Genomic DNA, 15,606 nt, shown 5'->3' with positions numbered 1-15,606 from the left:
AAACTCACCTATCAAATTCTGATTCGATTGGAGATTGTAGAGATCATTTGGCCTGCGCTTTGTTCTCTGAATATTAGGTTGTCTCCTTTCTTGGATGCATCTTCATTTCCTCTTCTCAGTTCGCAACATGAATGAAGATTGCCAGGTATATTTGAGTAACTGCAGGACATAATGAGATGATACATATATGATAACGGCATCGAGTGCCGAAAGAAGCCTCGGCAAGAGGCGAAAGACAGACCAAATTGATTATATTCCAACATAATCACGAATCAGAGATTGCAGAGATCTAGTTTGTCGCCTAAACCTCAGCTAGTCAATATACCTTACGCAATAATACTGAGAAGCTTGAATGTTATTTGAGACACTTGTAGGTTGCGGGTCCAGTATCCGTGAGATGAAAAACAAGTCCGCCTCTTGTCTCCACCAGCACTCTTGAATTTGAAGGCAGGCATACTGACCCTTATCAGTCACCAATACGGTTGACATTGATTTTTCTTGGATCCCGGCAAGATGTTGGATTTCAACGAGAAGTTCAATCTGCTTAAATACTTTCGGACATCGTGGTGACTTGAACGTCACCCTAAAAACCTGGTTTATTCTTCGAAATCTTCGCTTGGAGAAACAAGCAACGGGACCCAGTCCTCGGCAACTGGGCCCAGGGGTGTACCTGAAACCGATCAAATGGGCCGGCTTCGCCGAGAAATGGGTTGAGTATATATGGTCAAGACATGAGGACTTGTAGCATCACCATCTGTTATTATCAAGCCTCTTCTTCTCATTGCCATGATAGTTCCCTTGGATATTAACGCTGTTTCATTTTCGCCATATCCTGGAGTCTGAGACCGGCAAATCTTTGCCGATAAGCGGGCCCACCAGGCACCTAGGCGACCTTCAAGATATATCCGGAAGTTTGCTGCCGGGCCAATTGAATACGACATTATGTGTTCTCAAGAACAAATGCCCAAGATTTGTTGTACCGTGTGCTTCTTCTGATTGCTTCTGGACTGCACGATGGAGGAATTATTGTGGACAAGAAACAAATCCTGTTCGACAATAATCGTTTTGCGTTTCGTGGATATTCAGCACAGATCATTCCTTTGTTTCGCACGGACTAGCTGTATGACTCTTGCGGAGAATATAAAAGATTTCTGAGGTCGAGTCGACGACGAGCGCTTTGCGTTTCGATCAGTCTGATAATTCTGAAGTGAGAGTCAGTATGGAAACACCTGAGAAAGAAATATCATGCGTCTTCTGAGCGGCAGGATTCTAGATGGGCCTTTGGGTTTCCATCATGCTGATTATGTATCTTTGCCATGGGTGTGTGGAAAGATTCAAGCAAATCAGGTACTTGAGGGGAAGCAGCTGTTGCACGGTAGGTGAAGTTTGTTGACTGTGAGAAGAGCTCGACTACAGAGGATGCCCTTAGAAATGCTCGCTCACAAGCCATTACTTTGCTAAGGATTTGTCCAGCAGACAATTCAAGTATTCACCTTAACATGTCTAGAGAAATTGCCATCCACTATATAGATGCAAAATGGCTTGCGCTTTAAGAGAAAGCGCCTGCGAATTCAAGGCATCAATCACCGGAGCTACTGATGGGCGGCTCAAACAGCCTCAGGTTTCACGAGGAAGACTTATAAGTATATTGCAGGAAATACTTCTACCCACAGAGACGTCCAACAACATTTTGAACCCAACAACTGGCTCGTAAATAGTCTGCGCGGAGAGATATATAACCAGTTGATAATTCTATATCGGTGCACATAACAAGTAGCTTATGAAAATATGCAAGTCACACACACCATTCTCCCATGACGAGAGTGCAATCTGGCATCCTTTGACGTCCTGTTGATACTGTTAGAAGCTGCTAGTCGCTCTTCAAACGGTGTATCCACGCAGACTCATGACAGAAATAAGCATGGATTGGTCCTCAGTCTCTATTCTGCCCGAGGCTGAGTGAAAATCACAGCCCTGGTGTAGTCTTGTTGTTCCTGCTGTGACTGTTCAACAGCCAGTAACAGCCGTGTGGTACGGATACGCAGTTCTGTAGTCGATAGTTGTCAGCATCGGCTCTGGCTCGCGGAGTAGCAGCAACACCAGAGTCCAGACCTTCAATGTCCACCTCATAATTAACAGGTGGCATCTCATCACGATGCACAAGAATAGGGAATTGCTGATCGGATATCTCTTTCTGTCGTACTCGAAGTTTGAGACCTACATTCTGGCTTGCGTCGACCCATAGAATTGGACCGTCGCTTGAGCAGCTGGGGGTATCGCTACTACTCCTCTGTTCTTGATCCCTTAACCAGTCTCGAAATAGCCTGACCACACCGTCTACGACCTCGATGGCGCTTAAAAGGAGATTTGTTCCGGGCACTACCTTCACCACACTCACAACAACGCATAGCTGGGAGAAATTCTCGAAATCTTCGAGATTGACAGGCCTTGTCACAGGCGTATCCTCTTGGCCGAGTTCACCCTCACGGAGGTCTATCAGCCTCGTTGTCAGCCTGGTCCAAACACATGGCTTTCTTCCTTCCGGGTCTGTCACGCAAGCCTCATACCCGAAGATGGAGTTACACTCGCTCCGCTAGCCCTTTGCTCAATGGCCACTTCTGGACGAAATCGTGAATAGAGAGAGGTCAGTCTTCCTAGTCGCTTGGCTGTGTCTACGTCCTCGTACAACGAGCCCTTCCCCTCATATCGGTCGCTTAAGCCATCTGTGCCGAGATACTTGCAGAACACGTGGGGTTCGGTAAGCTTAGAGCTTGGGTGAAAGCATTCGAGGATAAGCTTGTACTCTTTCAGGGCCGCGGCTATCAGAAGGCGATAATGAATGATGCGTAAGACCAGGGCATGAAAGCGATGGGAGATGGTCGCCAAAGGGAGCAGGTCACGGGTGGAGAAGGGAGATAGGATGTGCACAAAGACCTAAGAGCCCGAAATGAGGGATATTAGTCTACAGGAAGAATTCGAAGTTATCATCCCTCGGGGAATACCTCATTTGGCAGAGCGTAGAGATGAAGTTGCGAAGTCTTGCTGGAAGCCATCCTGCTATCCAGTCCAGCCTCGGTGACGTGGGGAGCCCAGCGTTTGGACGGAGTTCATCCACAAGAATGATGGCGCATCATAAGGATCACCTTGTTCATGAGACTGATCTCTCACAATCTCACGGACAGACACAGTTTGAATATCAAAAGCAGACCAGGGTGTGGCTGATAAGCGTTGTTGATAAGATCAGCAGAACCCCTCATTTATCCGAAGCCCCCTATTAACTACGTAGCTACCTCTTACTAACGTTAGGTAGTCTACTGACGTCAGCCCGAGTCCGTTGCGATGATGTGTTCGGCTCGGCGAGGAAAAATTCGGCTGCCCGTTCTTCAACAGGAAAATGGCCCGGTTTGTGATTGAGCCAAGGGTACGGAGTAACAAGGCTAAATTGAATTTTACCGAGGCCAGTTTGAGCTCTCCTCATATGTCTTGATTGGTTGCGCTGGTATCGGGTTATTTGACTCCGTGGGACATGGTGGTATGGATTCGATTTTTGACTCAATAACAGCTCTCTAGAACAGGTTCAAATGAGGACATAACATCAAGCAGTGACCATGATTAAGAGAGAGCAGCTATATACAGACCGAAACGCTGATCTATCCGGCCATATTCAGCCGAGCGCGCGCTGAACGCCTCAGTGAATGGAAACAGGACCGGGCGGAGACCCCGCGACAACTATTCCGGAGCCCCGCCGCTTTGACCGGCCTCCTGGTTGGGTAGATGACATTGAAACACTTTCTCTACTGGACATTTTCCCTTTTCTTTTCTTTTCTTCTCTTCTTCTCTTCTTTTCATTTCCAGGTCCCATATTCTGTTCAGTCTTTCGTTGAACACCTCTCAATTAGCTACAATGGTGGAAAGCGTTCTCGACGACATCTCACACCGGAGGTTCAACCCTCTCCGGGGATCTTACATCCTAGTTTCTCCTCACAGGACTAAGCGCCCGTGGCAGTAAGTTGGAAAAACATTTTTGAGTGACGAGACATCATTGACCAAGTGGTCGCGCAAACAGAGGACAGCAGGAGAGCCCCTCCAAGACCACCTTGCCCGCTTATGACCCTGCTTGCTATCTCTGCCCAGGTAACAAGCGCGCGCAGGGAGACACCAATCCCAAGTATGAGAAGACGTTTGTCTTTGTCAACGACTACAGCGCCGTCAAGGAGGAGCAGGCTTCTTATAACCCTGAGGGCGGAGATAGTGCGTTCCCAGATGCAGAAGCGAGGAAATAACAGGGCCGTTGCTAATGCGCAATCCTTCTAGGTGCCGAGTCATTCTTTCTCAAGGCGGAACCTGTGACGGGCAAATGCTATGTGTTGACCTTTTCTGCGGCCCATAACCTCACCCTGGCAGACTTGTCGCCTGCCGAGATTGTCCCTGTCATTGACGCATGGACCGAGATCTACTCGGCCCATTTATCGCCCAAGTCTCCTCTGGCCGCCGTGGCTCCTGCGACCACACTCCCTCCCAACTCCCCATTCGCCAGCTTGTCCAAGCCCAAGGAGCAATACCGGTACATGCAGATCTTCGAGAACAAGGGTGCTGCTATGGGCTGCTCGAATCCCCACCCCCACGGTCAGGTCTGGACCACCAGCTCGCTGCCTGAGGAGCCAGCGATGGAACTGGAGCAGCTGAAGAAATACCGACGGGAGCACCAAGGCAAGCATATGCTGGAAGAGTATGCCGCCCTGGAAAGCCGGAAGCAGGAGCGCGTCGTGTTTGAGAACCAAGCGTTCCTGGTCGTCTGCCCGTGGTGGGCAACCTGGCCGTTCGAAACCATGATCGTCAGCAAGAAGCACAAGCGCGCGCTCGTTGACCTCAATGAGAACGAGAAGGCCCAGCTGGCCGAGGCCATCGCCGAGATCACCAGACGGTACGATAACCTCTTCGAGACGCACTTCCCTTACAGCATGGGCATTCACCAGGCGCCGCTCGAGGGCACCGATGAGGAAATCGAGTCTTCGTACCTGCACCTGCATTTCTACCCTCCACTGCTGCGCAGCGCAACCGTGCGGAAATTCTTGGTCGGGTAGGTCCTCTACAATTCGCGCATTTGATACGTCTGCTAATCGACTCCAGCTATGAGATGATGGCCGAGCCTCAACGTGATATTACCCCTGAACAAGCCGCTGCGAGATTACGCGGTTGCGGAGGAGAGTTGTACAGGAAGAAGATGGACGGATGAGACGAATCAAGAGGAAACGCAACTTTTGTATAAACAATTAGGTTAGTGCTAGGAATACCCATATCATATCAAGCCTGAAAGTTGTAGATGAGGTATCATATCCATTGAGAAGGTCAAGACCAAGGAGCATTATTTAGACTCTATGCAGAGAGATAAGCTTCCCTCTGCGTCAACATCCAGGTCAATGTCGACGACGCAACAATCAACGGGCTCACAAAACGCCCCTTGAGCTGCGCAGTACCGAAAACCAACCACTCGCCGATAAAGTGCACAAGGGCAATACCGAAGGTCCAGATTGCAAGGTCGTACACAGCGGGAGTTGTGATGTGGTAGGCCGCGTACATCCGGACGACGGCCGAAAGGAAGGTCCAGGTGCCAAAGGTGCGGGAGGACAGAGGACTCGTGGACGAGCGGCCATTAGCAGTTCTGCCGTTGTAGATGGTTGCGACGTAGTTGTCTGAGCGATAGGATTCGAGGCTGTTGATTGCAGAGACGACCGAGACCTGTTCAGCAAGCATTGGTCAGTTGTCATTCTGTTGGGATTCTGTTTACAGCAGAGACTAGTCAGTAAAGACGCGTACCAGGACGAGCCATTTGGGCAGGAGACCCTCGAAAGGGGGTAAGTAGGAGAGGAGACTGGTCATTATGTAGATGGAAATGCGATTGGTATTAAATCGATTAGATTACAGCGAGCAGTCTGTCTGGTATATGCCTCTACATTGTGGACGATGAAGGGTGAACACCAGACTAAGGGGCCCGAGGTACGGCGGACTATTGATACAAAAGGAACATATATACCCACACCCTCCGCAGCCAAGTGTAGGGAACATTAAATAACTTGAATACCGAATCGTCATAGACGAGGGATATTGAATCTTTGATATATAAGCATTCGATATCCCTACTATAAGATGATTGAATATCAGGCTAGTTCACATGCCGTTGAATATTTGTGGGGATAGTTGCGTTGAGCGGACAGTAAGAAAGTGATAAGCTCTTGTACAAGGTACTACGGGCCGAGGATGTTCGCTCTTGGCACGACCTTTCTCCCAACAATTTTGACGACTTCGCGTCCGGCGCGCTCCTTCAATTGACAAGAACATTGTTCTCCCGCCGACAAGCTTCTTTTTCCTAACAACTGCGGTGTCAGTACGGGAGAGGTCCTCATCATGGAGTTCCTATCGAAGTATACAGCTTGTTTGTCCAATTGGGGGCTCAACCTTGAGCCCGGCCTACAGACTGTGGGCGCTGCAATCCTGCTTACCACGGGAAGCTTGTTTATTGCTTCGCGAGTTTTGACTTTTGTCAGAGTGCTCTTGAGCTTGTTTGTGCTTCCAGGAAAACCGGTACGTTAAATAATACTACGCTTGATGCTGAAGGCCACTTTCGTACTAACCGAAGTCAGCTCCGCTCCTTCGGCCCCAAGGGTAGCTGGGCAGTGGTTACAGGTGCCTCGGATGGATTAGGCAAGGAATTTTCTCTGCAACTCGCTCGCGCCGGCTTCAACATTGTGCTCGTGTCCCGGACTGCCTCGAAGCTCGCCACCTTAGCCGAGGAGATCACCACGAAACACTCCGTGCAGACCAAGACCCTGGCGATGGACTTTGCCGCAAACGACGACGCCGACTACGAGAGACTTAAGGCGATAGTAGATGGACTGGACGTCGCCGTCCTAATCAACAACGTCGGCAAGAGCCATGACATCCCTACCCCGTTCGCGTTGACCCCCGAGGACGAGATGACGGATATTGTGACCATCAATTGCCTGGGCACCCTGCGCGCTACGCAGTTGATCGTCCCCGGCATGATGCAGCGCAAGCGCGGTCTCGTGCTGACAATGGGCTCGTTCGGTGGTCTGCTCCCCACTCCTCTACTGGCTACGTACTCTGGCAGCAAGGCCTTCTTGCAGCAGTGGTCGACGTCTCTTGGCTCCGAGCTCGAGCCGTACGGCATCACGGTCGAGCTGGTGCAGGCGTACCTTATTACCTCTGCCATGTCGAAAGTGCGCCGGACCAGCGCCACGATCCCGGACCCGCGGGCCTTTGTCAAGGCTGTGCTTTCCAAGATCGGTCGCAATGGAGGGTCTCCGGGCTATGCGTACAGCTCTTCGCCATACTGGAGTCATGGTCTGATGGCCTGGTTCTTGACCTGTGTGATGCAGCCGATGGGCAAGTTGGTTGTCGGCCAGAACAAGTCCATGCACGAGGCCATTCGGAAGCGTGCTTTGCGTAAGGCGGAGCGGGAGAAGGGGAAGAAGAGTACTTAGCTAGGGCGGGGCATTGGTTGACCTTCAGACTGTATGTACACTGACTAAGACAGCTGATGTTGGTGACTGCATGTGGATTAAGATCCAACCTTGAAGGACACAGAAAAAGGATGAATGACGAAAGGATTTATTAGTACGCTCCACTATATGGATTCCCTGTATGGGACAGCCGACCCAGTTTGGTTTGTAGGCTATCTTCCAGCGTTTCGAGTTTACGAGGTCAACAGGTAAAAGCATGGTCAATGGCACAAGCCTTTATCATATCACTCATGCTTTTGCCCGATGGGATGATGCCAACGTCATGGCCTATGGAGTATCGAAGGACAAGCTCATGAGAAGGTGAGGTTAAGAGCCAACACTGGTCCTTCGGTAAATACTCATCCTGGTATCTCGTGTGCTGCCATAAACATCTAGGAGTCTGGATCCCCAGCAATATAGCAGTTAGCGTAGAGAATCTAGATGCCACACTGTGCGTCCATTACACTTTATCACTCGAAGGAACCGTCATCTGAACCGAACCAGTACTTGCCAAATGATTTAGTGAAACTACAGAGTTACAAACCATGGTATACACCACACCATCCTTGCATTTTGGTATATCCCAGACGCCTCATCATCGGACTCGGATATCCTTCTGTCTACGTCTGTCCAAAGCAATGCAATAAATGTCCGACACTGTAAAGGTGGCACGATCATTTGCTCTTTTTCAGATAGTGTACCCAATGCAGAGTGCGTCATGAGACTTGTATCAGACGCAACAGCTTCAACAGCGAATATTGCCGCCACGCACAATCACAGACACGACGGTCAACACTACTGCACGAGTCGGCCCGTCACTTACCGAGTTGAGTGAAGCGGCATGCCGAGTCTCACCGAAGTCTAAAACAGTCGACTAATCTGGAATCGCCGAGCTATCAACATTACATCCTGAGATTCAATCCCAGAAAGACCGGTGAATCTCCGAAGCCTGCATGTTGCACGGTACGTCAGATGGATCCTTGGTTGAGTATCTGGACTACTTAGACCAGGGAAGGAAGGAGAAAAGCCCAAGTTCAATGGCTGGCGATGATGCTGATCGCCTGGTTCCTGCATCTAGATTGATTGGATGGGTATTACGGAAGACTTCGGACGCTAAATATAAATCGCATTGCCATATTCTGTACTTGGTCGTTTTTAGTTATTGTTCATCAGCCTGTTGATCAACGGATGCGCCCCGTTGACTGAATTTTTTTTTTATGGGTCTGTGGTGGGCCCATTGAGGAATCAGTAGACGAGGCTGAGAATTATGGTCTGGTGATTGAGAAATGATTCTTTTCAATTTATGATGGACGAGACGTGCGCTTTGCGATAGTTAGAGCAACTCTTATGAAAAGAAGATAGTTTAGTCCTACAAGACGGACTACATATAATAAAATCATCATGAGTTCAGAGAAATCATAATGAGATAGAGATAACTGAGCACTATGACGACTAGGTACGAGAAGGCCCACTATGAACTAGTATGATGCAGATCCACCATCGGTGAGCCAGAAACAGACGTGCAAAATTTTCATGGCTCGGGCTGGGCTTGCTGTGCTCAATCGGCACACCGAAATCTTCAATCCCGAGTCCGAATGAGCGTGCCGATCGATCGGTCGGTCCGTTGCTGTACGGATAGAAATGTCAAATCATGTCAGTCAGAACCAGCACACTCTCTGCTTATCTGTTCCCAGAACATTGATCTTGAGATATTATCTTGGAGTCATAGTAGTGACTAGAATCCATATCTACAGACTTGACAAGGTATAAATCTACCATTCCCTCCCTCCACCACTCTTTCCTGCTGTCTTTCTTGGCTTGCTCTCGGCATCGTCTTCTCGGGATCGATGAGCAGAATTCTTCCCGGTGGCCCCACCGAACGATCTAGTGGTCAGCTAACCACAAGCTACGAAGTAGGCGCTGCTCTAAAGCCTTGAATCATGATCTACCTCAACCTTGGAAAGGTTTCGCTTGGCTGAGGCAGCCGAGAGAGGGACTTGCTTGTAATAATACAATTTACTTTTAGTCAATGATACAGCACAAAAAAGAAGAAATAAAACACAAGGGAGGCGCCGATAGTGGATCCCCTGCTTGACCCTGCACTTCAGCTGGCCTGGATCCTGAATCAAGGGATCTGAAGGGGTATAAAATGAAACCTCAAATGAGTTTGCAACAGCTAATACTGCAGCTGATATACAGGCAGTATGTCTGAATTGTATTCAAGATTTATACAACTGTAAGATTGTAATTGAAAGTGTAGTACTGTAGTTCTGTACTGAGAACTGTCTATTGCTCACGTGGGGTCCTAATCGGGAACTGCCCGTGGCATCACAGACTGTCGGAGACGTCCTCAGACTCCATCGGCATCATCGTCGCATTCCAATCACATCCATCCGTCATTAAGATCTCCAATTTACGCCGTACTTCCGACCTATCCAGGCACAACCTGATGAATAATCTCTACATCGTGGAAATCACCTGTCCTCCTCTTCCTCCTCGCCTCCCCCTTCTCCACTCCCCACTAGAATTTTCCAAGAACACCACCCCTCGTTCTGGTGGACGCTCCCCCTAGCTTCACTTGTCTGATGTCGTTGCATACCGTCCAATCATCCCCGACGATTCATTCACTTTCCGAGTCTTCCAGATGGGGTCCCCATCCGTTGTGCCCCTGCCATTCCTCTGGCCCATGGGCGTACCCCGGGTGGAAGTCAATACTGCCGATGGATGAAGACTTTTCAACGCTCTGACTCCGTATATAATTTCCCCTCACTCCCCTCTTCTCTTCTTGCCCTCCTCCTGTCTTTCTCTTCTCATTCCCCGTGAGACTTTCTCCCTCTGGAAGAACCGCCATCATGGGTGTCTCCAATCTACTATCAAAGTTCGGCAAGCCTGCCGTGGAACAGCATGAGGACTCGCAGGCTACTACTCCTGCTCGTGCTGACTCGACGCTGGAGAAGGACACTGACCTCATCGATGACAGTCCCGTCAAGTATCTGACATGGCGGTCCTTCATCCTTGGTATTGTTGTCTCTATGGGTGGTTTCGTTTTCGGTTACGCAACTGGTAAGTCATCTTCTCTATGGTTGTCTCATCGTTTTCAATTGCTCACAATTTCGCTATAGGTCAGATCGCTGGTTTCACCACCATGGATGACTTCAAGACACGATTCGCAGAGGTCCAGCCCGACGGATCATACAAGTTCAGCAACGTTCGCAACGGTCTTATCGTCGGTCTTGTACGTTGTCATCCTATATAAACTTCGCGTCATTATTCGCTAACCACTCGAACAGCTGTCTATTGGTACCATGATTGGCGCTCTGGTCGCTGCTCCCATCGCTGACCGCATGGGACGCAAGCTCTCCATCTCTTTCTGGTCTCTGATCCACATTGTCGGTATCATCATTCAAATGGCCACCGAGGACAAGTGGTACCAGGTTGCCCTCGGCCGTTGGGTGGCCGGTCTGGGTGTCGGTGCGCTGTCAAGCATCGTTCCCATGTATCAGAGTGAATCCGCTCCCCGTCAGGTCCGTGGTGCCATGGTCAGTGCCTTCCAGCTGTTCGTGGCCTTCGGTATCTTCATCTCGTACTTGATCAACTACGGTACTGAGACCATTGAGTCGACCGCCTCCTGGCGTATCACCATGGGCATTGGCTTTGCCTGGCCCCTGATCCTCGGTATTGGAACCCTCTTCCTGCCCGAGTCACCCCGCTTTGCCTACCGTCATGGCCGCGTCGATGAGGCTCGCAAGACCATGTGCAAGCTATATGGCGTTGGCCCGAACCACCGTGTGGTTATGCAGGAGATGAAGGAGATGAAGGACAAGCTGGACGAGGAGAGAGCGGCCGGCGTCGCCGCCTGGCACGAGATCTTCACCGGTCCCCGCATGTTCTACCGTACCGTTCTGGGCATTGCCCTGCAGTCCCTGCAGCAGCTCACCGGTGCCAACTTCATCTTCTACTACGGTAACAGTATCTTCACCTCCACCGGTCTGAACAACAGCTACGTCACCCAGATCATCCTGGGCGCTGTCAACTTCGGTATGACCTTGCCTGGTCTGTACGTTGTCGAGCACTTTGGCCGCCGGAACAGTCTGATGGTCGGTGCTGGCTGGATGTTCATCTGTTTCATGATCTGGGCCTCCGTCGGCCACTTTGCTCTCGACCTGGCGGATCCCTCCAACACTCCCCAGGCCGGTGCTGCCATGATCGTCTTCACCTGCTTCTTCATCGTCGGCTTCGCCACCACCTGGGGTCCTATCGTCTGGGCCATTTGTGGTGAACTGTACCCCGCCCGCTACCGTGCCATCTGCATAGGTATCGCAACCGCCTCCAACTGGACCTGGAACTTCCTCATCTCCTTCTTCACCCCCTTCATCTCCAGCTCCATCGACTTTGCCTACGGCTACGTCTTCGCCGCCTGCTGCTTCGCTGCCGTCCTTGTCGTCTTCTTCTTTGTCAACGAGACCCAGGGCCGCACCCTCGAGGAGGTCGACACCATGTACGTCCTACACGTCAAGCCCTGGCAGAGCAGCAGCTGGGTGCCCCCCGAGGGTATCATCCGGGATTTGCACCCCGCTCCCGAGGAGAACAAGAAGCAGGAGGGTGAGGTTGAGCACAACGAGCCCACCGAGATCCGGGAATAAATATCTCGTCTCAAATCATGTACAGTATTTTTGGGGACGGGGGTTTTGCAGATTTTCTTTATGTTGCATATGAAACACTCTAGTTCGCTTGATGTGCATACTCATTGCGAAAGATACGGCGTTCAAACGGTTATGGGAGCATTCAGACCATCAATCAATACATATCAATTCTCATATGACTTTTGAAAACGAATCCACCCTAAGAATTGTAAATGCGTGCCCTTCTTATTCAAGCCACATCCTAGTCCCCCTTTAGTAGACTTTTGCACTTTTATCTTGTTTAGCAATCTACCACACTCTTGAGTATTGTAGTCTATGCAGAACTGTATACAACTCGACTATGCAATCCCTACCGACGTCTAATAGCTGGCACAATACATACGACGATCTATCTTTGACTTTAATTACGCTATCATGCATAATGCCATACCAATGAAATTGATTCTTGACTCTAGGGATATACGGTAGGTATTCAAGCGGTGTCAATCAGATCAGGCGGGAAAAAAATGGAATGGAAGAATGAAAGCACAGATAAAGGACCCCAACGCCGAATTTTGACACCCGTTTCCGTTCTGAACAATATACGACTAAGATTAGGAATGGACTTCGTCTCATCGTCGACTTCGATCCGGACCACAAATGCAATGCGGATGCCTTTACCGGCGCTGGGTCTTGCCGATCGTGCGCTTTCCGGTGTACTATTGCGTGATAAAGTTAGTGGATGAGCGGAATTACAGGAAAAAGGAATGCTAAGGGGGAAACGTACCAGATGCTTGGGCAAGGAGGCGGTCGTGTGCCGATCTGCTTCTCCGGCTCTGGCCATCCGGTTCATCTTCTTCTGGCCCAGCTTGGTCAGGCGCTCGGCCTTGCTGCGGGCCACCGTGTCCGTCACACCGTCGGCCAGACGGTTGGTGGCCGGCTGGCTGCGGGCGCGGCTCTTGGCACGGGCAATCGCCTGGCGAGGATCCGAGCCATCGACGTCCATGGCGTCGCCGGTGTCGATCTCGCTGCGGGTGGTGGTGCGGCCGCGCACCTGGCTCTGGGAGCGGGCGCGAGCAGCGGCCGCGTCGACGTCGTAGCCGGCCGCGTCCAGAGCCTGCTCCATCTGCGACAGCTTCTTGGCCTTGGCGCTGCGGGGGATGGCCGCCCGGTTCTTGAGCGACTTGCGCAGCTTGGCGTCGTTGCGCATCAGCGCGCGCTTCTCGCGGATCAGATCCGCCTTCATGCGGTTGTCTGCGTCCTCAACGTCTTCGACGCTCTCGTCCGAGTCGTAGTAGCCCTCCGCTTCCAGCTTCTCCTCTTCTTCCTCCAGCGCGGCCAGCTTCTGCTCGATGTCCGGGTCCACAAAGTCGTAGACGTTCTTGCCGTTCCAGACCTCAGGGATCTTGTCGTGCTTCCATTCGTCGTCGGCCAGCATGTAGTTCTTCTTGAGGTCGACGTTGTACACGCCGGCACCGCCGTTCTCCTCCTCGATGTCACGCTCGAGTTTCTTCCGGTTCGGGTCGTCCTTGTCGTATTTCTTCATGTTCTTGACGGCCTCGGGAATGAAGGCCTCACGCACGCCCCCAACAGGCTGTGCCACGTGGATACGCGCCAGCACGTCACCCAGACGACCTCCAGGGGTCCCGGAGCTGTTGGTACCGGACTTGAGCTTCTGAGCCACCCGCTCGGCCAGGAGCTTGTCGCAAGCAGCGTTCTTCACAGCCGTGACACCCTCGGTGGTTGTGCACGACAGCTGCAGCATCTCCACATCACCGGACTTGAGGATCTTTTGGATCTCCTCCTGGTATTCCGGTTCGAGATCCTCGGGACGACGGACGTCAATCTTGTTGACCACCAGGAAGACGATCTTGTTGGCAAACAGAGGTCTGATGCTGTGGAAGAGCTTGATCTGATCGGCGACCGAGTAGCCACATTGCTCGGAAAGATCCATGAAGTACATGATGGCAGAGCGAAGATGAGCAATAGCGGTAATGGACTGCATTTCAATCGTGTTCATTTCCTCCAGAGGGTGGTCCAGGATACCAGGTGTGTCAATCGCCTGGAACCGCAGGTACTTGTAGTCGAAATGGCCGACGAACAAACTCTTTGTGGTGAAAGCATAAGGCTGGACATCGACGTCGGCACGGGTGATGCTGCGCAGGAAGCTGGACTTTCCGACATTGGGGTATCCGCAGATCAGGAGAGTTCGGGTGTTGGGGTCGATGGAAGGAAGACGACCCAAATGCTGGCGAACCTGCTCCAGGTAGACAAGAGGATCCTTCAGACGTCTGCAGATGGTGGCCATACGACCCAAGGCGGCACGCTTGAGCTGCTTGCACTGAAACAGTGACTGAGCATATTTGATGAGGCGGACATAGTCGCGGGACACGGTTTCGATGAGATGCTTGGCGGTCGATACCTGGCCAAGAGCGATTCTGAAGTGGTCGGCGTCATAAAGCGTGTTCATCAGATCCTTGTCTAGAGGATGTTAGTTACAGAAAAAGAAATTGCAAATAAATGCAGCGACATACGGAAAGGATGGATATCCTGCAATCTGGGGAATCCATCGAGAATTGCCTGGAACTTTTCGCAAAATGTTTCCTGAGTGTATTTGACCTTCCGAGTGTAGAAACCTATTGTTGCGCAGAGAATTTTCGTTAGTGCCACTCCATTTTGAGGACATAGAAACCAGTCGGATATGGTATCCGTTCACAAAATCATGCAAAAAACACCTGTGGAATCAGGCATACCTCTAATACGACTGATCTTGAAACCAGCACGGATCTGAGTAGGGAGCTGTCTCTGTGTGCGACTGAGAACAATATCCAAGAACTCTTGGTTCGTTGGCACAGGTGGGATCTAAGCAAGCGGTGAAAAATCCATCAGTTTTGGCTGTTCTGACACAGGACCTGCGAATATATCAATCAACAAGACAACTTACATCCTTCCAAGTCGTCTTCATGATGGGCACCGGCAAGAGAAACAGAACTTGAAAAACTCTTGCGATGTTTCCCGGTGGACAAGCTGATGGAGGTATTGTTGATAGACGGAGGGAAAAAAATTATTTGCGGGCGGTCGGGCGGGCAGATTTTGGCGGGCGGTGAACAGTGTAGATGTGGGGAGCAAAAGTAGCGAGACTCTGGTCACGGAGAATAATAAATTTTTGATTATATATAGAAAGAAAGGATAGAATAAGGCTAATTATTGCATTCTAATCATAATCATGTACATTGACTATCATCATGGGTAGTATGGTTACACATAAGATGGCTGAAAACCCAGTCCCTCCGTCCCAGAATCACGACAGAACTCCGTTGCTTTTTTCCTCGTAAAGCCCACCATCTAAGACCAAAAACCAGAGTGTGACCCATGAACATGCAACCTCGGGGGTAAGAAGAAATGGGAAGATAGAAAACAGAGTGAATAACAGAAAAAGATGAAAGATGCCATCAATCTTGCCG

The 15,606-nt window shown here is 50.6% G+C and overlaps 6 protein-coding genes across 6 annotated transcripts; 3 read left to right on the top strand and 3 right to left on the bottom strand.

The window, feature by feature from the left end:
* Nucleotides 1-1,940: 1,940 nt before the first annotated feature.
* Aud_001118 (F-box protein) lies at nucleotides 1,941-3,053 on the bottom strand (the record flags this gene model as incomplete). Its single annotated transcript, XM_043286619.1, has 4 exons — nucleotides 1,941-2,047; nucleotides 2,113-2,493; nucleotides 2,568-2,934; nucleotides 3,003-3,053. The coding sequence occupies 4 exons, from the start codon at nucleotides 3,051-3,053 to the stop codon at nucleotides 1,941-1,943; spliced, it is 906 nt and encodes a 301-aa protein (XP_043142554.1).
* An 851-nt stretch (nucleotides 3,054-3,904) lies between these two features.
* Nucleotides 3,905-5,236, top strand: Aud_001117 (UDP-glucose:hexose-1-phosphate uridylyltransferase; the record flags this gene model as incomplete). The annotated part of the gene is made up of 4 exons (XM_043286618.1): nucleotides 3,905-4,005; nucleotides 4,067-4,251; nucleotides 4,315-5,080; nucleotides 5,131-5,236. 4 exons carry the CDS (start codon nucleotides 3,905-3,907, stop codon nucleotides 5,234-5,236), a joined length of 1,158 nt encoding a protein of 385 aa, XP_043142553.1.
* A 140-nt stretch (nucleotides 5,237-5,376) lies between these two features.
* Aud_001116 (Erg28 family protein) lies at nucleotides 5,377-5,880 on the bottom strand (the record flags this gene model as incomplete). Its single annotated transcript, XM_043286617.1, has 2 exons — nucleotides 5,377-5,739; nucleotides 5,818-5,880. 2 exons carry the CDS (start codon nucleotides 5,878-5,880, stop codon nucleotides 5,377-5,379), a joined length of 426 nt encoding a protein of 141 aa, XP_043142552.1.
* A 525-nt stretch (nucleotides 5,881-6,405) lies between these two features.
* On the top strand, nucleotides 6,406-7,502 carry Aud_001115 (ketoreductase; the record flags this gene model as incomplete). The annotated part of the gene is made up of 2 exons (XM_043286616.1): nucleotides 6,406-6,582; nucleotides 6,642-7,502. 2 exons carry the CDS (start codon nucleotides 6,406-6,408, stop codon nucleotides 7,500-7,502), a joined length of 1,038 nt encoding a protein of 345 aa, XP_043142551.1.
* A 2,870-nt stretch (nucleotides 7,503-10,372) lies between these two features.
* On the top strand, nucleotides 10,373-12,163 carry Aud_001114 (sugar porter family MFS transporter; the record flags this gene model as incomplete). The annotated part of the gene is made up of 3 exons (XM_043286615.1): nucleotides 10,373-10,583; nucleotides 10,643-10,755; nucleotides 10,811-12,163. The coding sequence occupies 3 exons, from the start codon at nucleotides 10,373-10,375 to the stop codon at nucleotides 12,161-12,163; spliced, it is 1,677 nt and encodes a 558-aa protein (XP_043142550.1).
* Nucleotides 12,164-12,819: 656 nt separating this feature from the next.
* On the bottom strand, nucleotides 12,820-15,107 carry Aud_001113 (putative GTPase NOG1; the record flags this gene model as incomplete). The annotated part of the gene is made up of 5 exons (XM_043286614.1): nucleotides 12,820-12,861; nucleotides 12,930-14,623; nucleotides 14,677-14,778; nucleotides 14,896-15,004; nucleotides 15,087-15,107. The coding sequence occupies 5 exons, from the start codon at nucleotides 15,105-15,107 to the stop codon at nucleotides 12,820-12,822; spliced, it is 1,968 nt and encodes a 655-aa protein (XP_043142549.1).
* Between the last annotated feature and the right edge of the window lie 499 nt (nucleotides 15,108-15,606).

The sequence above is a fragment of the Aspergillus udagawae genome (assembly GCF_001078395.1).
Source record: "Aspergillus udagawae IFM 46973 DNA, scaffold_1, whole genome shotgun sequence".
Lineage (NCBI taxonomy): Eukaryota > Fungi > Ascomycota > Eurotiomycetes > Eurotiales > Aspergillaceae > Aspergillus > Aspergillus udagawae.
This window is presented reverse-complemented; position numbering and strand designations above follow the sequence as displayed.